General features: G+C 41.3%; 4 protein-coding genes and 1 pseudogene across 9 annotated transcripts; 3 read left to right on the forward strand and 2 right to left on the reverse strand.

The window, feature by feature from the left end:
- Positions 1 to 793: 793 nt before the first annotated feature.
- Positions 794 to 3,782, reverse strand: LOC102706754 (E3 ubiquitin-protein ligase SIRP1). The gene is made up of 2 exons (XM_006654502.3): positions 3,501 to 3,782; positions 794 to 2,744 (listed from the first exon to the last, which is right to left on the reverse strand). Exon 2 carries the CDS (start codon positions 2,698 to 2,700, stop codon positions 1,714 to 1,716), a length of 987 nt encoding a protein of 328 aa, XP_006654565.1. The 5' UTR covers positions 2,701 to 2,744; positions 3,501 to 3,782; the 3' UTR covers positions 794 to 1,713.
- A 1,473-nt stretch (positions 3,783 to 5,255) lies between these two features.
- On the forward strand, positions 5,256 to 8,436 carry LOC102706199 (annotated as a pseudogene).
- Positions 8,437 to 8,472: 36 nt separating this feature from the next.
- LOC102707033 (type I inositol polyphosphate 5-phosphatase 10-like) lies at positions 8,473 to 16,738 on the forward strand. 3 transcript variants are annotated; one of them, XM_040524349.1, is made up of 13 exons: positions 8,473 to 8,585; positions 8,672 to 8,720; positions 12,245 to 12,326; positions 12,537 to 12,612; positions 13,003 to 13,062; positions 13,173 to 13,242; positions 13,340 to 13,444; positions 13,699 to 14,326; positions 14,565 to 14,755; positions 14,842 to 14,950; positions 15,169 to 15,317; positions 15,939 to 16,165; positions 16,266 to 16,738. In XM_040524349.1, the coding sequence occupies exons 3-13, from the start codon at positions 12,297 to 12,299 to the stop codon at positions 16,277 to 16,279; spliced, it is 1,659 nt and encodes a 552-aa protein (XP_040380283.1). In that variant the 5' UTR covers positions 8,473 to 8,585; positions 8,672 to 8,720; positions 12,245 to 12,296; the 3' UTR covers positions 16,280 to 16,738. The 3 variants fall into 3 exon arrangements, with proteins under 3 accessions (XP_040380283.1, XP_040380284.1, XP_006654566.1); XM_040524350.1 differs by having other exon boundaries at positions 8,474 to 8,720; positions 13,176 to 13,242; XM_006654503.3 differs by lacking the exons at positions 8,473 to 8,585; positions 8,672 to 8,720 and adding an exon at positions 11,157 to 11,802.
- Positions 16,739 to 17,438: 700 nt separating this feature from the next.
- On the reverse strand, positions 17,439 to 25,038 carry LOC107304295. 4 transcript variants are annotated; one of them, XM_015837616.2, is made up of 5 exons: positions 24,894 to 25,038; positions 24,721 to 24,802; positions 18,628 to 18,702; positions 17,913 to 17,943; positions 17,439 to 17,803 (listed from the first exon to the last, which is right to left on the reverse strand). In XM_015837616.2, the coding sequence occupies exons 1-5, from the start codon at positions 25,001 to 25,003 to the stop codon at positions 17,796 to 17,798; spliced, it is 306 nt and encodes a 101-aa protein (XP_015693102.1). In that variant the 5' UTR covers positions 25,004 to 25,038; the 3' UTR covers positions 17,439 to 17,795. The 4 variants fall into 4 exon arrangements, 3 of the variants coding, with proteins under 3 accessions (XP_015693102.1, XP_015693101.1, XP_015693100.1); XM_015837615.2 differs by lacking the exon at positions 17,913 to 17,943; XM_015837614.2 differs by having other exon boundaries at positions 17,439 to 17,943.
- LOC102707313 (probable prolyl 4-hydroxylase 4) lies at positions 21,828 to 24,587 on the forward strand. Its single transcript, XM_006654504.3, has 7 exons — positions 21,828 to 22,238; positions 22,363 to 22,420; positions 22,576 to 22,680; positions 23,003 to 23,060; positions 23,347 to 23,522; positions 23,691 to 23,760; positions 23,868 to 24,587. The coding sequence occupies exons 1-7, from the start codon at positions 22,045 to 22,047 to the stop codon at positions 24,161 to 24,163; spliced, it is 957 nt and encodes a 318-aa protein (XP_006654567.2). The 5' UTR covers positions 21,828 to 22,044; the 3' UTR covers positions 24,164 to 24,587.
- Positions 25,039 to 25,261: the final 223 nt, after the last annotated feature.

The raw sequence follows: 25,261 nt of genomic DNA on the forward strand, positions 1-25,261 counted from the left end.
AACCACTCTTCTATCTACGGATACATACCTATCACGCTATATAATCTCTTATATTTAATAATGGGCATTTGAGCCATTTTTTAATACAACTAATTTGTTTTTATAGTGCTAGAATATGGACTTATATCGAGACTACTGGAATATTTTTTAATCCCATGACTTATATCAAGACTACGTGATTATCTTTCGATCATAGGGCTTATATTATAGGGTATTCTTCCATTCTATGTTATAAGACTTTCTGGTCTTATCAAATCTAATATATAAAAATATATATTGATATATAGATAAATCTAAACAAATCTAAAAAATCTTATAGTATAGAATAGAACAGATGAAATATCTTTTAATCTCAGGTATGCTGAGTTGCGGACTGTTCATGCAAACGATTCGATGTTCCGGTGCATTTTTTGCCTACAGAAAATTCACTTCTAATTTTCAACTTGTATTCGTGTCCATTTCACTCGCCATAGATTATTTAAAACTCAAATTTCTCGCTTTCAACTCCATATGGATGAACTTTCAACACACAAACGATCGCTTCTCAAAATACACTCAACTTTCAGTTCAAACTCGTGTATTTCAAATAGAAACGAAAAATTCAGTTCGCATGCCACAATTTTCTACTAAAAGATGGAAAGAGTTCAAACGTGGCTCACATTTTTCTAGCATGAAAACCCCCCAAGCTCTCAACTTGAACAAACTTAAGAAAGCTAGGGCGAGCTCGGCCAATCGTCAAAGAATCAAAATAATTTAGATTATCACAAATCAGTACCAATACCAATTAATTTTATGTCAAACTATGCCTGAGCACCTCGTACATTCGTAACGAATAATAATAGGATGCATAATGCAAAGCCAGTATAGATCCCAGAGCCACTAATGTGTTCTTTTGATCACCACCACGGACCATTGCAAAGTCCAGAGTTCAATTAAGGATTGCTGCATGGTAAAAGCTGAACCAGATTTAGATGCGATCTCCTAAGATGTCGTATCATTTAGATAAATCACCTAGTGACCCACTGGCTAGATGATAAATTAGTAATAAACTTGCGGCCGTTGCTACAAGTAAGCAGACAAACAGAACATCTCGTGAAATAGAGAACAATTAAATCTAAGTTCTGGTCCATAAAGGTTTATCTCAACCCTGCTGAACAGAGCAGCGAATAAAAACCTCAGGAAAAATTTAATCACTTCTGAAGAAAGGATAAGTACTATTAGGCATGCATCACAATTTACATAATTTTCCAATTAAGTATGCTCCATATAAAAGAACTTCCACCAAAGCAACACTGTGAAATACCAGAGCTAGACTTTACCAGAAATTTTAAGTTTTGGCAACACCTCAGCTTCTTCCAAAAGCCAGTGTTAGCTGCACTTGCCCACCCATGGTTTTTTTTTTACACGAATGTGTAATGCCTTATTGGTAAATAGTGAAGTTGATTTACGGCTGGTGTTTGCCAATCATGACTCATGAGTGGTGTACCATTCTCAGAGCCAAGAACGAAATCAGTGTCGCGACACGTAGAACCGATTTAGCTGCAGCAAGCTGAAGCAAAGCAAATGAGCAAGGATCATATGGCAACGCCATAGCAAGCTTTGTGCAGTGTGATTCATCCAAGGGAGATGATCGGTACAGGAAACAACAGTCCTACCAGTGTGTTACTTCGCTATTCTCAGATGTACTATCATTATTCACAACAGCAGCAGAAATCAACTCTGCCCTGCATTTGGGCTGGTTCCAGAAGCATGCGGTGGTTGTTGATTGGTAGAAACACCTCCAACATTTTGCGACTCACGAGTTGAGAATAGCTCATTCAACCAAGGAACAATAGCCCACGGTCTGTTACTGCTTTCGCTGACATTTCCAGGGCCATCGGCTCTGACTTCCTCGTGGCTGTCATCCACTCTATCAATGTTGCTAGACTCATTCATGTCTTTTGTATCCTCAGATGGCAGCTCAAACCGGCATACTGGGCAGGAACTATGTAATTCAAGCCATGGCAGGATACAAGGAGAATGAAACTTATGTTCACATGGCATCTGTCTAGCTTGGGACCCCAGCTCAAGATCATCAAGGCAGACTGAACAGCTCACAACCTCTTCGATTTTCACAGTGGGCAGCGCTTCGACCACCTCTTTCTTCGCAGGAGGAGTACCATTCCGGCTTGGGTCACTCTCAGCCAAATGCTGAAGCAGCAGGCTCAGACCTGCCCCAAGGACATACTCCTCCAGTAAGCCATCATCATTTGTTGAACCGCCTTGGTCACCTTGGCCCTCATCGGGATCAATCACTGAGCCTTGCAGAGCGAGGGCTTGGTTGAATGCGTTGATCAGAATGGAACTGTCCCTTTCTTGGTCATCTGCGAGGTCATCATGGATGCTGTCAAGCACTCGTCGTAGAGCTGATGCCCGTTGATGCCTCCTGATAAAACCCTCAAACTCACGACCTATATCGTTATCTTCATCATCACTGTCCCTCGCTTCTCCTGGTTGCTCAATAGGGTTTTCCAGCACTCCCCACTGTGAGAACACCTCTGGCTGCCTGCTAGTCAATCTCTCAAGCTCCTCACCAGTCACCTCTTCAACGAATCCACTATCACAGAATGGGCACTTGATCTCATCCACCATGGCCTCTTGAATGACCTGCTCACATTCATGGCACCAGTACCTTGTCCTTGTGGTTGCAGCTTCTGCCATCTTGCAATTCCTTCAGTTGATGGCACCACGATCAAAATGAAAATCTGTGAACCGGGCACTATGAGTTAATAATATACCAGATTCTCAATCAAACAACCACGACATACATTTTATCATCTATGAGAAAACCCAACACCTCGCAAACAGTTTTACCAAGAAGAATTGTAACAGGATGAACACTATGGTATCCATCTGTGACTGGATTTCACAAACTGTGACTGGAGTTCACAAAGACAATTGCTGGCATACAGATCTTACGATAAATCAGCATCAAGCACAAAGAACAAGGGTGGCTTTGCATCTAACACAAAGAAATTTAGCCTTTTTGGGGTTCTTCATCAACAGGAGTGGCAAGCTGTCCCAAAGAAAAGACCCACTTGGGGATGAGGCAGCACTGACAGATCTTTGCGAAGGGGAACGCAGAGATCAAGAGCCAAGATTCTCTCTTCGAGAATCAGGTGCCCATTCCATTCTCTCAGAGAACAAGATGCTATCCCCCAAAAGAGGAATAAAAACGCAGCAGAAGTCTTTGGGTTAGAAGAACAAGAAACCGGATTCCGGCACTGCTCAAGATTCACACCATTGCACTCCGTATAATTTAGACACAGAACTCATCTTCCCCCACCAAGATTTCCTCTTTTTTTGCAAGAAAATATCTAGATTAACAAGCAAGCGATCAAAGGGGGAAAGATAGAAACCGTCTTCACGATTTAGAACACATGAACAAGCTGGGCCCCGAAAAAAATTCCTCTTTTGTATGAAACTAAGCAGAAGGAAATTCAAGTCAAGAAGTGACTAACCTTTCGATTGGATTGGATTGGATTGGATAGAGGCGGCCTTCTTGTTCTTGTTCTTGCCTCGGATGGAAGTGTGAGACCAAGAACAAGAAGTTCAGAGGGCAGGTGGCTGCAAAGCTGGATACTTTACTCCATCCCTAGATGTTATCGTACCAATTTTTTTTTCCTCTCGCTCATAAATAAATAAGATAAATAGTTTTTTTAATGATACTGGCGCAAATCTCCAACCAATAAAGTTTTGTTACGACTAAGCATACGAATCACGCAAATCCGCTGATCATCTTGGGGGATTTTTAATATCTGTAAATTGGAGTTTGGCTGATAAGACCTCTTTTTCATCCAAAAGCAAAACTACCTAACCTGACTACCAGTTTGTGAATTATTAGCGTGTTAACTACTAGTATAAATCATCACCAATTTACTATTAAAAAAACCTTATCATTCTCTTTTTTTTCACATAAAAAAGACAGCAGATGCCAAATCATATAAAGGATTCTGCCAAAATATTTTATATGCCAAATTTTTCAGCGAAATTGCCAACGATGGCATTGACCTAACAACATTCCATGGCTCTGTTCAGGCGCAGTTAATTGATCTGACCCATAAAAGTCATTGCTTTAAACCTAATTTCAGCGTTTCCAAATACAAGAAAAATTAAGGGGGGTAAACCATGATTTGCTTGGTCAACCAAGACCAGCTTGCAAGAGGTTCAATCTACCGTATTACGCCGTAATTAGGTAACTTAACCACGACGTTCTCTGCGGCTGTCAGTGTCATACTTACACCTGATTGTTTTGGAACTGGGCCTACCTAATTATAGTCTGAAGAACCAAGTTTTCTCTTCAGAAAGATCTGATTTTTTTTGTCTCGTAGAATATTCGCAAGCTGGTACTTCTAGAAGATAAAGAAATGTTGTTCATGGCGACGGCGAGCCGGACCGACGGTCTCTCTCTCTACTCGCCGATGTCAACGTGCCACCGGCAGCTTGGGCTTGAGATGGGCCATACATGGGCCGGAATACGGCCTGGCCCAGAAAGGCCCCGAGCCCATCCAGAGGAGACGGCCCGGGCCCGGTCCAGGATCTAATGGTGACGACGGGATATTTAAGAATCTGTCATTCTTGGAGGCGGCATATTTCATCAATTTGGATGTGATTTCATCAATTCTGCTGAGAATCAACCAGGAGAATCCATCCCTACCAAACCAGGCCTTACTTACATGTTCGAACCCACTGTATTTATATTGACAGGAAACTTTTTAAATGATAGGTATAAAATAGAGTTAGATATGGTTTCGATATAATATTAAATGATTTTTTATTATAATTTTTTATTACACCACTTTTTTATCCACCATATATAACAAAATTTTCTTTAATGAATACTAAAGAGTCGATCCTTAGCTGTTATCAGGCATAAGAACGACATTTTATTCTCTTTGTACATGTTAGTAAATTTACATACGTTTAACAAAAATCAAGTAATAAACATATTTATACATACCTAATCCATATGTCATAAACACTAAAAATAACAAATTATTAAATGAGATGTCGCAGCAGCGGTAACAAATAATTAAATGCACCGGTGATGACGGGGGGACAAACCCGTCCTTCTCCACCTCGCCGTCGCCGACCAATCTCGCCGGCGGGAGGCAGCCTCGCGGGGAATCCGCAGGCGCGACGCGAGCCCGTGACCGGGGATGCCGGGAGGTGAAGGGAAGAGGGACTCCTGTGGCACGTGGTGGTGGGACTGGGGGATGGAGTTCCTGGAGGGGCAGAGCACGGAGGCCACCGTGGCCGGTGGCGGTGGCCGTCGTCGCCGGCGCCGACATTCCTCCTCATCCTCCGCAGCAAGAAGCCCAAGGGCATGCGTGAGATCTCTCTTCGCTTGACGACACTGCCACTGCCACTGTGATGCTGACACTGGTTTAGGGGCCATTCACCTAGTGATATCTTCGTGCTTATGCAGCATTTATGTAGAGACTGATTTTTGTGATTGTTAGTTTGTTTCTTAGTGATACAGTTGCTTGCTTATGCAGCATGCAGTGACTGTCTGTGATTGTTAGTTTGTTTCTTAGTGTGCTCGACTTCTTGAAGCAAAGCTTTCATCTTTGGTTCTGTTGATACCTCATCCTAAATGGGAGTGCTGTTAATTGTTTGTTCCATCAGGCTGCTTGGATCCTGAGAACTACAAGGAGTTCAAACTTGTGGAGAAGAGGCAGATCAGTCACGATGTGGCCAAGTTCAGATTTGCTCTCCCAACCCCTACTTCTGTACTGGGCCTTCCAATTGGCCAGCATATCAGTTGCAGGTTTGGGCTATGCCTTCCTCATTCTCTCAAGTCTTTTTTTGGCTGGGAAGGCTCAGACCGGGCCAGCCAATTTCATTAAGAGGGGAGAATGTACAAAAAGAGTGACAAATTGAGTTTACAAACTCAGCGGAGGTTGCTGAGTCCGGTGTAAACAGAAGAGCTATTCCTCACGTTCTCTAAAATACCCTGCTTCCGCCCCAAGTTACAATCTCGTCTCTAATCTCATTGAAGAGCTGGTTCGGAGATCTTGCCTTGCTATCAAAAATGCGCGCATTGCGCTCTTTCCAGAGCAGCCAGCATATCAACAGACAGCCGGTGTCGAAGGATCGCCTGTAATTGCGCCTGAAGCACAACCGTGCCCTTTGCCACCAGACCTCAAGCGGCTGCCCCATCTCGCCCGGCGTCTGAAATGGAACGGCGACCCAGCTCCGCCACCGCGCCCACACTTGATTCGTGTAGCTGCAAGAGACAAAAAGATGTTGGCAGTGTTCTCCGTCTGACTGGCAGAGGGGGCAAACACTCTGATTAGGCCAGCCTCGTTTCTGAAGGTTATCTGCAGTGAGGCATCTGTTCTTGATTGCCAACCATCCGAAAAAGCGTACTTTGGATGGCGCCTTGGTTTTCCACAGCCGAGCTCCCCATGTCGTTTGTTCCGCTGCAGTGAAGAACAAGTTGTAAGCCGAAGCAGCCGTAAAATGCCCGGAGGGTCCCGGACTCCATGTGAATTGATCCTCAGTGCCTGCCGTGAGCTGGATCGGCTCCAACTCCACCCAGAGCCTCAGATATTCTGCCGTCGTGGCTGCCGACAGTCCCCCCGCGATCGTTCTAATCCATGCCCTGTTGTGCAACCCTTGCCTGACTGACATATCCTCTCAAGTCTTTTGTTATTCTTTTACCAAAAAAAAGTCGTATTTGATGTTATCTCCTACTCTAGAGGGCAAGATGCTGCTGGCGAGGAAGCAATTAAGCCTTATACTCCAACTACACTGGATTCTGATCTTGGATACTTTGAACTTGTTATAAAGGTAAAAGTTTCACAAATATGTTCTTTTTTTGAGCTTGTTAGTCTTATCTCTCTAACTTTATGCATCATGCAAAGCTATAATCTGTTAGAAATTCCACTTTGTGAATTCATCCCCTTTCCCTTAATTTTCCTTCTCAATTCTCATGTTGAAGATGTATCCCCAAGGGAGGATATGTCTCATCATTTTCGCGAGATGAAAATTGGCGACTACATGTCTGTGAGGGGACCTAAGGAATGGCTATATTTTTGTTGTGAGGAACACATAAAATTTCCATGTGTATTTGCCCTTGCTTACGAGGTGTTGTTGGTTAAATTTTTATTGTGCCCGTACATTCTCTGAAATATAAAGATGTCATTGTGCATTATTTTTCTGGAGAGATGCAAAGTTCACATTGGCCAATTTTTTTTCCGCTAGACTGGCTGAAAGGCCACATTGGCAGTTTGATGTGGAGGTAAGTAAACGGGTCTGACTTAGGGCCGTTTCATACATGTACTTTTACTAGAATTCCGTAAAAATATCGTACAATACATGTACTTTGTGCTTGTTACTGGAATTTTATATATGCCTTCCATGATAGTCCACTTTTTATATATGCCTTACATGTACCTTTCCTGCTAATATATTGACGTGCAAATCTTTTGCACGTTTGAAAAAAATAAAAAAAAGAAGATAGTCCACTTTTTAACTGAAATTCATATATGATATTTCTCGATGGCCTTACGATGTACAATTCCTTTCCCTTTAGACCTGTTGGAGAAAAGTAAGATTCACTGTTGAAGTAATACTTTTTTCAGTAACTGATTAGGGCTAATGCAAAGTTTCTGATGTTCGCTAATCACTGCTGCTCATTTACTTGCGGCTTCGATTTGCAGGAAAAACTGGAGAGTATGGCTGAAACCTACCCCGATCACTTCAAGATATACTACGTATTGAATCAGGTTTGTTTTCTTCTGAGCTTTAGTACTTTGTCCTGTTCTCTACAAAAATTCCATGCCTGAACTGCCTGTTATGCTAGTTAGGGCCCCTATACTATGGCATGCATCATAGTATTATGTTAAGGTTCCTACTGTGCACTTTACATCATAGGCTTTGTTTTCATGAGCAGCCTCCAGAAGTCTGGAATGGTGGTGTTGGGTTTGTGTCCATGGAAATGATCCAAACCCATTACCCGGCACCTGCTGCTGACATTCAGGCAAGTATCAAATTATAATGTCTCCGGTAGATATGCACTTCTAGCACAGTTGGCAAAGGGGTTCGTTGGTGAACCCTGCAGCTAGGGTTCGAATCCTAAACCCCTCATCTTCCGCCTGGATTAAATGAAGGGTTGGAATAAATATGTGGCTCCTCCTTTCTTAATTCCATTGGATGGCTAGCTCCTTCTAGCCATCCCAATATTTTAATGTCTCTGGTAGTAACTATGTGCCTGCTGGAACTTGGAACTCACAGTTGTAATCAGGACATTTGTGTGACATTGTGTGGTTGCTCCTTTCAGATATTGAGATGTGGGCTTCCTCCCATGAACAAACCCATGGCTCTACACCTGGAGAATCTTGACTACACGAAGGAAATGCAGTTCCAGTTCTAAGCCTCCACAGTGGAAGTTTACCAAAATAACAGTGGACAACATCTTTTTGCACTTTCGGTGGAAACTGTCTGACCCTAGTGCCATTTGAACATATGTAGGTGAACTTCAAACCTCATAAAAGAAGAATGTCAGCATATTAGCAAGAACAATACCTACCCAAGACGAGGTTCAGAAATTTCTGTAGCGCGTCATTTTTGTGCCAATGCCGTTCAATTCCAGACTAACACAAGGAAACTAGTTTTTTTCAACCAGAATTTTGGAACAAGGCTGCAATGTTCATCGGCCCAGCAAAGCTGCTCAGGTGATTAAAGAATGACCAACTTGTTCCCATTTGATTATGAGAAGAAAAACAACTACTGCACTTGTCATTTCTGTCTGTCCATAGATGCAAAAACCTGTGACAGCGAAGCTGTTGTCTGTTCTTTCCAGCTCCTGTCCTGTACAGCCAAAACAGTGCATCAATTCATCCGCTTGTTTATGCACACAAAGATTGACAGCAAAGCAGTCGCCTTTTTCTTTTCAGCAGCTCCAATTTATTGGGTATACATACGTACAAAAATGCATTATGTCATGTACGTTGCTGTACGTCTGTGCTGGCTTCCTAGGAGACATCAGCGAGGAGATTACGTTCTCCCTGCTTGGCACTACAAGCATTCAGTGCTATTTAATTAAATTTCATAAAGTATAACTATTTCTTAAATATTTCATATTGCTTGTAATTTTAGCTAGGTATTTCGAATAATTGAAACAGTAGTGACATGCAGAAAGGTTTGGTTAATTTATTTGTCTAACATGTTTAAGCGCTTCTGGCGTGCATATGTTAAAGATTAAAAATGTTGTTAATTAGGCCTCTACGGTACAGAAGTACTGCTTATATGTTAAAGATTAAAAAATATTGTTAAGCTAGGTCATTTTTTTTCTTGTAATTTGCCTTTATCTCCTCTCCTCTCTTATAAATTGGTCATTTTGGGGGGCCGGAGTAATGCTTTTGTCAAAACATTGTCCTAGACTCCTATCTCATAAACAAATCATGGCAGTAATTAATCAACACACAGCTGTAACCCGGGAGAAGCACCGAGCTGGTGCTATAATTACAAGCTTCGAGGTTAAGTTATCTAAAACTAAATGTAGCTAAAAGTAGAAGGGGTTACACACATTTTTTTTTTCAGATAAGACCAAGCTTGATGTGAACCTCAAAAGCTTGGTCTCCCTAATTCTCTACTTAATTCTTTGGGTTGCATATGCATAATAAGTAATAATGCATATATATATTGCCTTTCTCTTGATTGCCCTTCATTCTCTAGATCTCTCATGGAAGGGCGAAAATCGCTGTCATGATCAGTTTTATTAAATGGCCATCATGGCCCCCCACTAATTCTTGAGAGGTCTAGTTTTTAATGATGGAGACGACGATCCCACGAGTTCGTGGCCTCATGAGTAACCAAATCATATCTCCCTATGGACCACGTCATTTCTTACTCAGATTTACGTGTCAAACTATAAATGAATTGTTCGTCGTCTTTCTTTTCTTTTTTTCCCTTCGTTAGTTCAAACTGGCTTGCTTCCAATGAACTGATTACTCTATCTATATATATATATACACACATCATATTATCTTTTCATTTATGCTTATTTTTACGGTTAAAATTTAAAATTTTAATTTTAAACTTAGAGCTGATTTTAAGATTTTCTTTTTTTCACGGAAGCTCATTTTCCAGCTATTGCTAAGAATACGTATAAAAGTTGTATTCACAAGCTATGTTTTGTTTACAAATCTACCGTTACAATCCCCCGATATAACTTAATTGTAATGGTATCAAACACAGACGTGTCTGGTTACATGTAAAGTTTTCTAAATTTTGTCTTGGTTAGAATTTTACTACGTACTCTTCCGTTTTTAAATAACTGTCACAATTTAATTATTACTACCTCCGTACCATAATAATTTTATTTTTCGTTTTTCTGTGTCCAACGTTTGACCATTCGTTTATTTAAAAAAATTATAAAATACTTAAAAAAATAGTCGCGCATAAAGTACTATTCATGTTTTATCATCTAGTAAGAATAAAAATATTAATCGTAAAAAAATTCAAATAAGACGAATACATTGTATAAAAAACTGAAAAACATTATATAAATTGGAACGGAGGTAGTACTGTTTTGGTGAACACCCGTTGCTGTTAAATTGTTAGGCATGTGATGCACGCAAAATAATATCGCGTTTTAAGTAATCGTTTTGTAAGTTAACGAGTGGTTAATGTTTGAAGTATAGTTTCGTTGACAGATATTTAAAAACGGAGAGAGCACTATCTCACACATTTAAATCATATAACCCTCCTATCTATCTTTTTTTTCTTACAGCTGTACTTATAACCCAAACTTTAAATTTTAAAATCTTAATTGAAGGTGAAGTTAATTTTAGAGTTTTTATCATAGTTTATTTTTTTGACATTTATTTTTATATCAATATAAACACGTATATAAAAATTTTATCTATATATTACCTTTTATTCATTAATAAATCCTTTCTCTTATGCTTAATTTCAGCGAAAAGACAAGCATGACTTTTTTCCCTAGAAAAAGCAGTTCAATCAGCACAATAAATCTCCCTCATTTTCGTCCTTGCATAATTCTGTCTACCTGTCTGCCATCAAAGAAAGAAATTAAAAAACTCTCGAGAAAGATGGTGCTTCAAACCTTGGTTCAAGCGATGGATTAGTTGAGTTGACCAAACCAGAAGCGGAAGCGGAAGCAGAAGAGGAGACAATACAGACGGCAAAAAGGCGCCAAGTCGCCAACCACCCAACCGTCTCCACTTCCTTCTCCCCGCGCCAAATTCCGCCTCTCTCGCCGCCGCCGGCCGCCGCACGTGCGCCTCCACCTCCACCTCCTCTCCATTGCCACCGCGCTGAACAAAATTGGCGGAGTCGCGGGGGAGGAGGAGGAATGCGAGGGCAATAGAAAAATCCGCGCGCAGCTGTCACGGCGGATTAGTTTAATCCCGTTCGTGGCGAGGAGGAGGAGGAGGGGGAGGGGGAGGTGAGGGGGGGTGGGGCGTGGCTAATGGCCGGGTCCTCCTCGTCTGGCTCGCAGTGCAGACCGCGCCCCGGGTTTGAGGGGGGGACGCCCGCGCCGCGCCCGCGCAGCCGCGCTTGCTGGCTCCGGCCTTCTCGCCGCCGGGTTGGGGGAGTGGTTGGGGAGCCGTTGGACTTGGGTTCCTGGCTGGGGTTTTAGCCTTTTAGGATCCTCTGGGGTTTGCAGCGTGGGTGGGTGTCTCGCTCGCTCTTGGGGCGGGGAGGAGCTGAGGAAGATCGAGCGGGAGGGTTTCTTCGGCGGGGGGCCTCGCCGGATTTGTCGCCGGTGCCGGAGGCGACGAGTGCGTGGTGGGTTCTTGCTTCATGGCCTTGCTGTTGTGGTCTCGGGTCTCGGGGTGCCTGTATAATCTTCGTGCTGCTTTCGTGCTCGATTTCTCCTTGTTTCTGCCACAGTTTTGTATGGTGGATTGGGCTCTGGGGTTTGACAAGGATGTGGGTTGTGAAAGGGGATTTTTCGTGTGAAAAGTTTTGAGTTTTTGTTGTTGTTGTTTGTGTGTGCCATGGCATTGGAAATGGTAGGCTTTGTTGAGATTTCTTAAGATGTTTACAGACATGTAATTCATCTCAGGCCCCGTTTATGAATTGCATAAGACCTTTTTGTTTTTGGTCAGTGGTTTTCTGTAGGAAGAATTTTGTACGTATACCATTGGTCCCCATGACGCTGTCGCACTTGCAGAATAATTATGATGAATGGTTGGACAAAATTAATTCTGTGTAGCTTTGTGTTCAGGCTTGGTATTGGAAAAGGAGAGGCTTCCGTTTTAGCTTTGACTTGAAAGGGAATGGCCTTCCCAGATGATGAAAAGATGAAGGTATGCGCCTTTTGTTTTGCCTCATTCATATAACAGTATAGTACACCCACAAAAATAAAATATAACAGTATAGTTATATTGTTTCTTACTTTCTTATTCCTCAGATTCACTCACCTTGATCTACTTGCATGGTTTGGCTCTAAAGAATTTTTTTGTCATACTTTCACTTATACCAACTATTTGACCGTTGTAATTGGTTGTGTGCTCCAGGGTTGCCGGCCAAAGCTTTTTGGAACAAAAGATAAGAAAGTTGTGAAGAGGACAGATGGCCAAAGCTGCTCAACAGGTTAGTTCTTCTTTCTTTATAAACGCTGCATCTAGGATGAATTGGTGTCTTTTTGGATAATGATAACTAGAAACGAAGATGGGCATAATTTTTCCAATTCCAGCTCGTCTTATTGAAGAAGGGAATTGCTTGAGTCAGTTGGACAATCAACCAACAACATGCACAAGGTCAACCAAACCTTGATTCATGTGTAGAAGAAATATGTGATGAGACAGCCCGTTCAAATATGTTTGTTTGAAGATTCTGGGTTCATTTATTTTGTAGTTCCATACTTGATAACCTCATGTCAGAAATTTTGCATTTTGCATGAATATGTTCGATAAAAGTTCATTGATTTGTCCAACTAACATAATAGCAACTAAATATTCCATGTTTTACTGTTAACTGCAGTTAAGTCTGGGCCCAGTTCCTCAAAGTCACAATCTTCATCTCCCTTCAGAACACTTTCAGGTGGCTTTCTTCTAGGCAGTTTTGCTGCATTGCCTAACCCTATTGATGATGCTGGATTGATTTAATTGGATTATTCTTTGGTTATTTGGACTAAATGGAAGTTTTTGCAGAAGTTAGGAGCATACGTCTCAGCCATTTACTTGGTCACACCTCAAATACTACTAAAACTGAACCTTTCAGGTCAAACAGCTAAACTTGCATGTTCACTCATACTTTATGCCCCTCGGTCTCTTGTACTTTACATCCTCTGATTGTACTTGTTTAATTCATTATATAGGATATTTGTATCTACATGGAATGTTGGAGGAAACACTCCTACTGCTGAGCTGAACCTGGATGAGTTCCTTCCTGCTGATGACAATTCAGATATTTATGTTTTAGGGTAGGTTATTTTACCAATCCATTCTTCATCTTATGTTTTTTTTCCATATTTTACGTTAATGAGTTATAAGAAAAGATACATGTCTCCTTTTGCATTCCCAGTGCTTTAAGGATGTTGCTGATTTGCTTGCTGTTGCCACAATGGGCTGATTTCCTTGGAGTTTATTAATTTTATTCAGTGTACTGAATATGCTGCCGCATCTGTCTTATAATTATTATTTTCATCTTGACACATTATCTTTTAATATTATGCAGTTTTCAAGAAATTGTCCCTCTCAATGCTGGTAATGTGCTTGTGGTTGAAGACAACGAACCAGCTTCAAGATGGCTTGCTCTTATAAACCGAACACTAAACATACCAGTTGACAGTAATGCTGATATCTTCCAGCACAAGCCATCTTCTTCCCTTGATTCAACCTCGTCTCTGTCTTCATCGAACCTTGATGCTTCATTCTCCAGCCACTCAAGAACACCTAATGGCAGTTCTGCAATCTTTCAGAAGTCCTCCTTGAAGTCTATCAGGAAACCTTACATGCCAACCCAGAGAAAACTGCTCAAACTCTGCAACTGTTCAGTTGAGATGACCAGGAAGTCGTACAAAGATGCTTGCTTTGGATGTCCACAAGCATATGCTAATGAGACGGACTCTTCAGAAGAGGATGATACAGATGACAGATCAAATGATACTTGTGGTTATTTAGTTGATGGAATGAGTTCTGCTGCCTCTGCCTCCAGGGATCAGTTAAAATACAATCTCATATCATGCAAACGAATGGTTGGGATTTTTATCACAGTGTGGGCAAAGAAAGAACTGGTGCATCATATAGGCCATGTGAGAACGTCTTGTGTAGGTCGTGGAATAATGGGTTATCTGGGAAACAAGGTAAGAAATAAAAAGTTGCAGAAGTATTTTCTTCAGAACCTAGTAATGGGATGTCATGTCACTGCTAATTAAAACATTACAATGATCACAATTATATTAAGAAGTATAGATTAGTCTAATAATTTTTAATAGCAAGATGTTATCCTTCCATCTTTTTTAATCTGATGTAGTAGTGTGGATTCTTCACAGCTTTCATGTATAGATTACACATTTATGTCATACCTGCTTTTGGCTTCAGGGATGTATATCTGTGAGCATGACACTGCACCAAACGAGCTTCTGCTTCATCTGTAGCCATTTGGCTTCAGGTGAGAAAGAGGGTGATGAGCTGAGGCGGAATTTAGATGTTTTAGAGATACTGAGGCTCACGCAATTTCAAAGGATTTGTAGAGCTGGGCGAAGAATTCCTGAGAAAATTCTTGACCATGAGTAAGTCATGATACAGATGCTTCAAAAGCTATGTTCTGTGTTGATCATTCTTTTATTAACTTTTGTGATTTCTATTATTTTGTTAGTCGAGTGATATGGCTGGGAGATCTAAACTACCGTATTTCATTGAGCTATGAAGATACCAAGAAACTTCTTACTGAAAATAACTGGGATGCCCTTTTTGAAAAGGATCAGGTAAACTCCTCAAAAGACTGGCACTGTCTTTATGTTTAGTTGCAGTCAACTAAACTTCCTCCCAGAAGGAAAGGACTAAAGTAATGAATGATAGAACCAAACTTTAGAGAACTTTTACTGTGTATGTGTGTTCTATGTTCTAATTATATCTAGCCAGGCTATATCTAAATATATCTTGTGAAATTTTGGTTAACATGCATTGTTGCTTTTGTTATCAGCTTAACATTGAGCGCAAGTCTGGAAGGGTGTTTAGGGGTTGGAGTGAGGAGAAGATATATTTTGCTCCTACATACAAGTACTCTAGTAACTCAGATTCTTATGCTGGAGAGACCGCAACATCAAAGAAAAAGAGGCGAACCCCCGCCTGGTATGTACCACGTTCATATTAGTACGTTTACAATATAGAGTATTCCTACTTTGTCAAGTTCCAACCTTTGTATAGTAAGTTAGTACCATTTAGCTATGTCTCTAGTAGTAGCAATCATAGAAACATATACATAAAAATCATAAAATTGTAGATTTCTACCTAGTAAAATTGTAGAATCGGGCCTCTTAATTAGGATCATAAAGTTATTAAATTGTATGCCAGAATCAAGATTTTGATCATAAGGTGCCATAAACCTGTATGCAACCTCAATAATCCAGCATTATTTTCTTACCGGAAGAAGAGGGGACATCTTTTGGGTTTCTTGAGATGAAACAGTGCACATTTGGACAAGCACGTTGGTTAAAGTCGTGGAAATAAAATTATGAAATCATTGACAGAATCACATATTGCATCATGTTAACAAATTCTAACAAATCATGTTAACAAATTCTAACATATATGAATCAGATAAATGACAGTGTGTACTGGCTGCATGCATTGCACCATTGCTACAAATTTTGCATTTCAAAAATGCTATTGTATGTTAGGACACTTGACTGTACATGATTAAATCTTAATAAAATGGATTTATGTTATGTTAAGTAGTTTCAAATTTTTCAGGTGTGACAGAATACTATGGCATGGAGATGGTATTGTGCAGCTGTCCTACTTCCGCGGGGAGTCCAAATTTTCGGATCACCGTCCTGTCTGTGGAACATTTATTGTTGATGTTGAAATACAAGAAAGCAAATCAAAGAGGCGATCGTCTAATACCAACATCAGAATAGGTGCTGAAGAACTTTTACCAACGAGTAAAAGTAAGGGTAATAGAAATAAGGGCAATAAAGGTATCCAGCTACTTGACTCCCGATTTAAGATTGTCATAAAACAACATAATTTCCAGTATATTCATTGGCAAAACTAATTAGTATGGGCAATTCACTGCAGGTTCTGGAACCTAGACCCCACTGGAAATTAAATTGGTTGCAATAATGCAAATTGTAGTAAGATACTGAAGAATACGGGCACCTCTAAGTATTTATTCTGAAGTATATTATTTTTGTGACAGGAGGAAGGTGATTACCAAGCCGTACAGAAAATGTAGTGCATATATACTTTCCAAAGGGAAAGCGATTATACTATATACTCGAGCAATTTTCCACATATTCTTTTTTGTTGTTGTTGTTAGAACAAGTATGCTTATCCAGAATTCATTGACCGCCCCCCCCCCCCGGGGGTATCCGTCTATTTTTGAACTTCTCTGTAACAAAATTGTACTGGGAGGAGGCATAATTCCAAAATGTACATTATGTTATGTCCTCACTGTCTTGATTTGCCGATTGTTATTTGACTAGCTCGTGATTTATGAATGGAACACAAGTTTAGAATAATTGTAATGGCTGCTTCAACAGAGTGATGTCTGCACATTTTCCTCATTGTGTGGGCGCTTTTACGCGCGAGTAGGTGAATGTATCACCGTTGATTTTAATTGGTATTTTCGTCATTTGCTTAAATAAATTGAGGGCAAATTATTCTTTTTGTTTTATTTTCTGAGTGGGCCCATCCGTAAAACGGCGTCGTTACGTCGGCTCTATTCGGCCGTAGGCCCTCTGCCGCCCGCCAGCCCCGTCTCCATCCACAAGCCGGACCTCAGCCGTTGGCCTCGCCTCCCATCCGTCTCCGGCAGCTTCTCCGTCCGTCATAAATTGAATTCTTTTAGTACACTTTAGGTAGACAACTATTTGTGCGAGCACCATTTGAGCAGTCAAAGTAATGATGCTCTACAAGATGGAGCGAATATGCAAGTATGCCCCTTGTTTAGTTGTTCCATAGAGATATCCTGCAAATTTTACATCTCCTGAGGTTATCATCTGTATGATGGTAAAAAACTTGCAATGTGAAATGGAGGGAAGGGAGTAGACCATGTATGTTTCTTCTGGTTGAATGCCATTAAAGTTTGCTCAGTAAGCTGTACGAACGAGGTCATGTGTTTCATGATTATGGATTTACGATAGAATTCAGTATCGTTTCCCTACTTTGAACAAACAATAACAGATTGGCCACAGGCCCACAGCAGAGCAGCCAGCAGAGACGCCCAATAAACACTATATAAAGCGATGTTATATTCTTTCATGCTATCACACATTTCATCACTCAATCTGTAGAAATAATTTACAGCAGCAGTACAATCTGGTTTGTGAGCCAAACATCATATATACATCACAAAGTAATTCCAACCAACATGGATTGGTTACACAAATACAATTCGGAAACCAAATGTACACAAGCCAACAAATACAGCCAGCTACTTTACCTAATTTGTTTACAAAATGCAAGGTGCGGTCTCCTTAAGCTCCTAAATCATTGGAACAGGCAGAAACCTCATCAATGTAATCTTCCAAAAGCACGTTTCTCTTCCAAAAGCATGTCATAAGTATCAGCTAGACAGAAACCCCATCAATGTAATCTTTTCTAAGCTTAGGAACCTGCATTGCAACAAACATATTTTTAGACAGAATGGACGATAATATCCTAACATTTCATAACAGGGCATGCAGAAATCCCAGTTGCCTCGTCCAATTTCTGTGTTACTACCTCTTTCAGCTGAACCTCCTGGTTTCAACATCTGGTGTTCGGAAACAAGGGAGGATAAGTCACAGTTTAGAAAAAAGAAACATTTTAGCTAGGTCCCGTATATAAATTAATAAGGGTATCTCAATAAATATGTGACATCTAGATGCCTTATATCAATTAACAAGGTAGAGCTAGAAAATGATCAAAGCAACATTTCAACTAATAAGGATGTCAGATGCAGGCGAGCCCACGAGTAATTTTAGACAGCTAGATTTAAGTTGTTGTATTTCCTTTGTTTTAGAAGAATATCGATTAAGTTTACAGGTGCAACAGGAAATGGCAACGCAAAAGAAGACAATCAAACGCTGGTTTATTGCTTCCATGTTCAAAGTAATGCAGGAGATGTAATCTCCACTGTAAAATAACATTGTAAATTTAGCCATGAAAAGCAACATAACAGAACCTGAAAAACATACTGATTTAGTTGTAACTGAATGTAGTTTGAGTGCATCACATGAATATAACTGAATGTAGTTTGAGTGCATCACATGAATATACAGGATAAAAAAATTTCATGATATACTAGTAGGCAAAAAAGAAAATCCTGCAGATGGCAGGCACTCCTTGAATACATTTTTAACTATATTTGAAACAGAGAACCCAAAATGTTGAAAATTGCATTCAGATGTATCAAGCAGTTCTCCAATACAGAAATATGTTGATGTTTAAATGTTACCTTTCTTGTGCTCAGAGAACCATACCGGAATATGTTCTGCCAGTTCAATAGAAGACGCCCAAGTCGTATAAACACCTTACGAGAAATGTTCTTGTCAGATAACTATGGTTCACATAGGCAACAAAAAAGATAGAACTGAATTATTTCAAAAGATGGCTTTAGTTATTTGAAAACCATGAGAGAACAGGGCCGCACGGGTGGGTCACCGGCGGCAGAGCCAGCGCAAGTGAAGGGGCGGGACCGCGGGAGTGGCATCCGACGACGACACCGTCAACGGGGGAACACCTTGCAATGGCGGCTGTGGACTACTAGTCTACGACCACTGCCAATCATTGGCGTTACACCTTCATCCATCCATACTTCTTCAGTAAGCTCATTGAACTCTATTATCACTTATCTACTACTGAGTTTCGGCCAGAATTCTAGCTAACCCATCCATCATTGTGGCCAGGGTAATTCCAGTAGTCGAAGCCTTACTAGTTGTCACTAGTCACTACGTACATGCATTGTCACATTCAATAAACAAGTAGGGAAGTAGAAACTTGCAGGTTTACGGTTACACATGGGCTCTCTCACTCGCAACTGGAGATTGTCTGCACCTGCAATGTACTTGCTAATGTAGTGTGCCCTACAATTCCTACTGTAACATGTTCACAAAGAAGCTGCGATGTGTCTCAGAAACAGACATAATGAATGCCTACTAATTACGAGCGTTTAATCAACCATCTACATGGTTAGATCGTGATGTGCATGAATCATGCCGGTCTAGGTGTTCAGGATCCTTGATCCCCATGGTGAAAATGGGGTGAATTGAAAATGGTGATGAGAGATGAAGCTGACCTGTGGGATGGGCAGGATGACGAAGATGTCAAACTAGAGACCCTTGAGGGAGCGGGCGTAGTGCGCGGCGATGGCGCGGGAGTCCCAGACAAGCTTGACGCAGCTGACGACGAGGGACTCGCTGGAGATGTAGGTGAGGCGGAATTGGAGCAGGACGTGCGCCAGGTGTGCCAGGTCGGTGCAGGTAGCGGAGCGCTGTGACGGTGGCGGCGAGGCCGGCGTCCATGTACATGCACGGTTGGCCGGAGCGGCTTGCGACGGCCGCTACGGACCGGCCGCCGTTGGGCTACCAGACCGATGGGAGTCGGCGCGGGAGTGCCATCCCACGGCGTCGGCGTCGATGGGGGAGCGGCTTGCGATGGCGGTTGCGGACCGGCGGCTAACTGCCCAACCGGCGACGGGACCGGCGGGCGTCGATGTGGGATGCCCTCCCGACGGCGGCGGCGACGGCATCCTGTGCTGCCCTAGGTCTAGGACAAGACCAGCCTAATCCCCATTCGAAGCCCTTAGCACTCTACACTTTCAGTACTCCCAAATTACAGCAATGCCACAAGTATTTTTACCTTTTACTGCACTACCACATAATTTAATTATCACACTGATAATCTATCCAAGCCATTGGATTTGCACCGGAGAATACCTTAAAAAAATCCCATTGTGTAGCATTACGTTTAGTTGGTGGTATGGCTGGTACATCTGTCATCTTCTTCAGTTCAGCCTTCTGGTTTGTAAGCTGGAAATGAAGCTCTTTCCATCGAGCTACAGGATGAACCGTTGGCCTTTCTTTCGTTAACTGTTTTATTTTTGTTGTGCAGAATTTGATCCAGAACTATAGTTTGCGGCTTTGTCATAGGAAACTATAATTTTACTTTTATGTTTGTTTGTCAAAGTCAAAAAACACTCCAAGCATTATTTTAATGTATCTTCTTCAGATGGCGAGATATAAATTTGTAAAAAACAATTTTACTCTTGGGCCATCTTGCAAGATTTAAATTTGAACTCGTTTTGGTTGAACTTAAACATATTTTGCAAAAATAGTCCCAACTTGTAGGAGTAAAAACATCTTACAAAAAATGTTTGAATTGGCTAATATTTGTTCTTTTTAAAAGTTATTTTTGGCAATTCTCATATCCGCAACTTGGGAAAAGTTATAAAGTTTTCAAAATGTGTTTCAATTCAGCTAAAATTTGTTTAGATTTAAATCTTACAGATTGCTTCGTGGTAAAGTTGTCTCTTGTGATGTTTTATCCCTCCCTTAGAAGAGGGTATATTAAATAATGGAAAAAAGGGTATATTAAATAATGGTTGAAGTGTCTTGCGACGAACAACCACCCATAAAGTGTCACCAAGGAACTAATATAAAGCTAACTTATACAATAGCTATAGACAAATATATTCTATATCATTAATACATGACACATATCTGATTCATATATGGTACAGCTGGCTATAAATATGTTTTTCTTCTCTATCATTTCATCTCTTCTCCCTGTAGTCATAAATACGATGTGATAATTTTTAGAGCTCGCTTGCATCATAACCAATAAAATTAGAGTGTTCAAGAATAAAACCAATCCAAAATGTTTGGAATTGAAGTAAATTATGTTTTTATTGACATTTTTCATTGCTCCGTGAGAAAGATAAACATGTCTGAGAATGATGTATCAACGATGAACTTGGTGGCCATGTTTTAATCCAAGTAGCAACTGTGGTCCAAGAGACAAAAGCAACAACTGCAGATAAACCATTGTCTACTGTCGTTAACTTGGAATAGACTCACCATCTGATTCTTTTTCTCAAGACAGCTTAGTCCGAATGAAACTATAAAAGACTAATAAATCATTTGTCCTAAAATATAAGTATTTTTAAATTATTTAGTAAACACTAAGATGATATGCAAAGATACCTTTCAGTAATTTCAGCAATCAAATTTTAAATTTTGGACTGATTATGCTCCCTTTCCAAGCGTCTAATTACCTTTGGAATTATTTAAATAATTAGAATCATCCCAATCAGTACAGAAAACATTTATATTATATTACTTATAAAATTTAAACCATAAAATACTAATAATATTTTAGAACCGTTGAAGTAATTTATAGCGAAACATTACGATTCCCAATGATAATAAATGGTCCCAACTCCTTGTGCTGCTTGGCACGTTGATCATTGTTATCACGGACTTTTAATTTTTTATCACTATTTGTCGTACCCTCTTAATCCACTCACAGCTGCAGCGAGGAGGGAGTGGCACTTGCCACTCACCGTGTAAAGGTGGTTAAATTTCCGCTCGTCATCATACCGTGTGTGTTGCTCACCAACCTGTTTGCTGCTCCCACGGTTTGGTTTTCCCACTCCGGCGCGTCCCGGCCATCCGATCGACGAGGCTCGTGGTTTCGACGGCGCAGATCTCTCCTCCTCCTTCCTCATCAGCGTGAGCGGCTCGTTCCCTCCCGCTCTCTCTCTCTCCTCCGCCGCGAACCGTGGCGGCGAGTGGCGACCACTTCCGCTCCAGCTCGCCGCGCCGCCTGGGTCTGGGCGAGGGCGAGGGAGGCAGGGACTCCTCGGCTGGCTGCCATGGCTCGGGTGTGGCGCGGAGGAGCTCCCCCTGCCGGCCTCGCGCTGGCCCTCTTCCTCCTCGTCGTCATCTGCGGCGGCGGCGGCGGCGGGGTTGCTGCCGGAGGAGGCGGTGTGGGCGGGAGGGGGAGCTCGGTGTACCCGGCCCCCGTGGTGTACCCGCACCACTCCCGCCAGATCTCCTGGAAACCCAGGTGGGCGTCTCGTCTCTGCTCCTTCCCGGCCGTTTCCCGCCGTCGCTTTCTTTGATTTCGTCTCGATCTCGACGGTTCATGGAACGGGAGCCGAGATGGTTGATCCGTGCGTGATCCGTGGCAGGGTGTTCCTCTACCAGCACTTCCTCAGCGACGACGAGGCCAACCACCTCGTCTCCCTCGTCAGTACCACCACTCGATCTCCACCTCCCTCCCTCCCTCCCTCCCCCAATGCCTTCTCTTTTCTCTGCAAGAATTGGGAGTTCTTGCGAGCGCTTCCGCTGCGCGTGCTCCAGAATTGATTTGATTTGTTAGAGGGTTTGTGTGCTAATTTTAGGCGAGGGCGGAGCTGAAGAGGTCGGCGGTGGCTGATAACCTGTCGGGCAAGAGCGGCCTCAGCGACGCCCGCACCAGCTCCGGCACCTTCCTCAGCAAGGGCAAGGTTTGGTTTTTGTTAGTTTTATTTTTTTTAAAAAAAAGTATTTGTTCATCCGGATCCGGGTTGTGAATGCAGTTTTTTTCATTAAAGAGTACCTTCCAAGAAAAAAAGTATCTTTTAGTGTATCATAGATGTGCAGTACCGATGTTGTTGGTATGGAATATGATTGAACCACTGTCTTATTCGAAAAAAAAAGGGAAATATTTGAACCCTGATTTCATGATCCATTCGCTCAGTTTTCGTCAATATTTCTTAGCTAAATTCAGATGATTGTTCGTCTGCTTACACGATTCATTTCTGATGAACAATGATGTCCAAATTGTAGGATCCAATTGTTGCTGGTATAGAGGAAAAAATTGCTGCGTGGACATTTCTTCCAAAAGGTTGTAACTCCCATTCAGACAATAACAGCGCAATCTTCTATTCATGAAAATTTTAGAGGTTTTGTCTAATTCATAATTTTGAACATGTGAAAATTTTTCTGTTTTACACCTAATAATTGACCTTGCACTTGCCTTCTGTTTTCATTCCTGTACATATGTGCAGGCTTGAAGTGAAAGTCTTTCAAATTGCTCTAGTTGGCATTTCATCTCTTAAAGAAACAAAGTTAAGCCTTTGACATTTTTATGTTTTTTTACTTTTCTTATACATGTTTGTAATAATAATCAGAGAATGGTGAAGATATCCAAGTGTTAAGGTATAAACATGGGGAGAAGTATGAACAGCACTATGATTACTTCACCGACAGTGTTAACACTATCCGTGGTGGTCATCGCATAGCTACTGTTCTTATGTACTTAACAGATGTAGCAGAAGGAGGAGAAACAGTTTTCCCTTTAGCTGAGGTAATTTCTTACTCCATTTGTCTCATGCAGTGTTTTTATTTTTCAAAAAGAAATATCTGAGTCAGCCTGCAACCATAGATAAGCACAGGCTCATTTACTTTGCGATTATTTGAAGTTTGTGTTGGGGTCTCTTATCGCATCAGTTTTCTGTATACATTTGTCAAGTAGGAGTTTACAGATAGTGGTACAAACACTGAGGATGGAACCTTGTCAGAATGTGCTAGAAAAGGTGTTGCAGGTATAAATTTCATATCATGTGCCTTTTTTGTTTTGATAATTATGATTCCCATGTTTTTTGTAAGATGTCTTACATAATTCTCAATTGATATATAACTTCTACCTCAGTGAAACCACGAAAAGGGGATGCTCTTCTGTTCTTCAACCTTAACCCAGATTCTTCGAAAGACTCATTGAGTCTCCATGCTGGATGCCCAGTCATAAAGGGCGAGAAATGGTCTGCTACAAAGTGGATTCGTGTAGCATCATTTGACAAGGTTTATCACACACAAGGCAATTGCACTGACAACAATGAGAGTTGTGAAAAATGGGCTGCCCTGGGAGAGTGCAGAAAGAACCCAGAATACATGGTTGGAACAGCAGCATTACCAGGTTACTGCAGGAGAAGTTGCAACGTATGTTAGCATACCGATTGTGAATAATTGACGGTAACTACCTTGTTGGCAGTCTGATTTATACAGGATTGGTTAAAATAAATAGGTTCATGAGGTTTTTGGCACAAATTCTACCACTTTTGGTTACTTCCTGACGACAACTTGGTTTTCGTTACCAGTCTTCAATGGTAACTGGGCAGGAATTAGAAAACTCAGAGTTAGTATCCATAATTTATGGTAGATGGAAATGCACTTTATCAGTGCAATTTCTTTGGAGAACAAGCTTTCTTTTTATTATTTCATAGAGTTGTTCATGGTTAGATTCTGCCAGAATTTACAAAAATCTGGCCTGCTTTTCATCTGTAATCCTTCTCACTTGTGATATATAATAGCTTCAGTGATTCCTGGAATTCATTAATCAAACCTCTGCATTCCTCTAATTTCTGCATGCTGTCTCTACAATGTTCAGTTGCCCCCCTCACCCACATTAGCAGACAAGTACATTTGTGTACAACACAAGAGCTTTTCACTGACCAATGAGGCAATGATGATGAAAAAAAAGGCTGCAGAAGGGCCAGAAACTGAACCTGAAAACTCTGAACCATCTCATGATTCATGAATTCTGCTGCTCCTTTCTCATGCCATGGCGCCGTCCAACTGCGTGGAGCCCTGCACAAGCACACAAGAGATCCTTTTGGGTGCTTGCCCATAATGTGTGGCAGCAGTAGCAGAAGTGCAGAAGCTGAAAAACCAAACCAACCCAGATGAGGCTTGCAGAGTTTTTGCAGCCAAGCTCACATGGGAACAGAACACTTGCAAATGGGCAGTTGGGAATTGAATTTTGATGATGCGTTGCTTGCCATCTTTCATTCATTGCTGCTGAGCAACAAAGATGTGTTTGCCGGTCGGTGCGTTGCGTCCACGTACAGTCATCCGCAACCGCCTCCATTCATTTCGATGTGCACCATGCTGGCACTGGCACTGGCTTTTGCCATTCTGTTTCAAGTATTGTTTTGTCCCAAAATAAATCTATTTTCAGTGTTGGGATATAATGTTTTGACTCATCATTTTATTTCAATTTTTTTAATTAATATTTTTATTGCTACTAGATGATAAAACATGAATAGT

Source organism: Oryza brachyantha, chromosome 5 (assembly GCF_000231095.2).
Source record: "Oryza brachyantha chromosome 5, ObraRS2, whole genome shotgun sequence".
Lineage (NCBI taxonomy): Eukaryota > Viridiplantae > Streptophyta > Magnoliopsida > Poales > Poaceae > Oryza > Oryza brachyantha.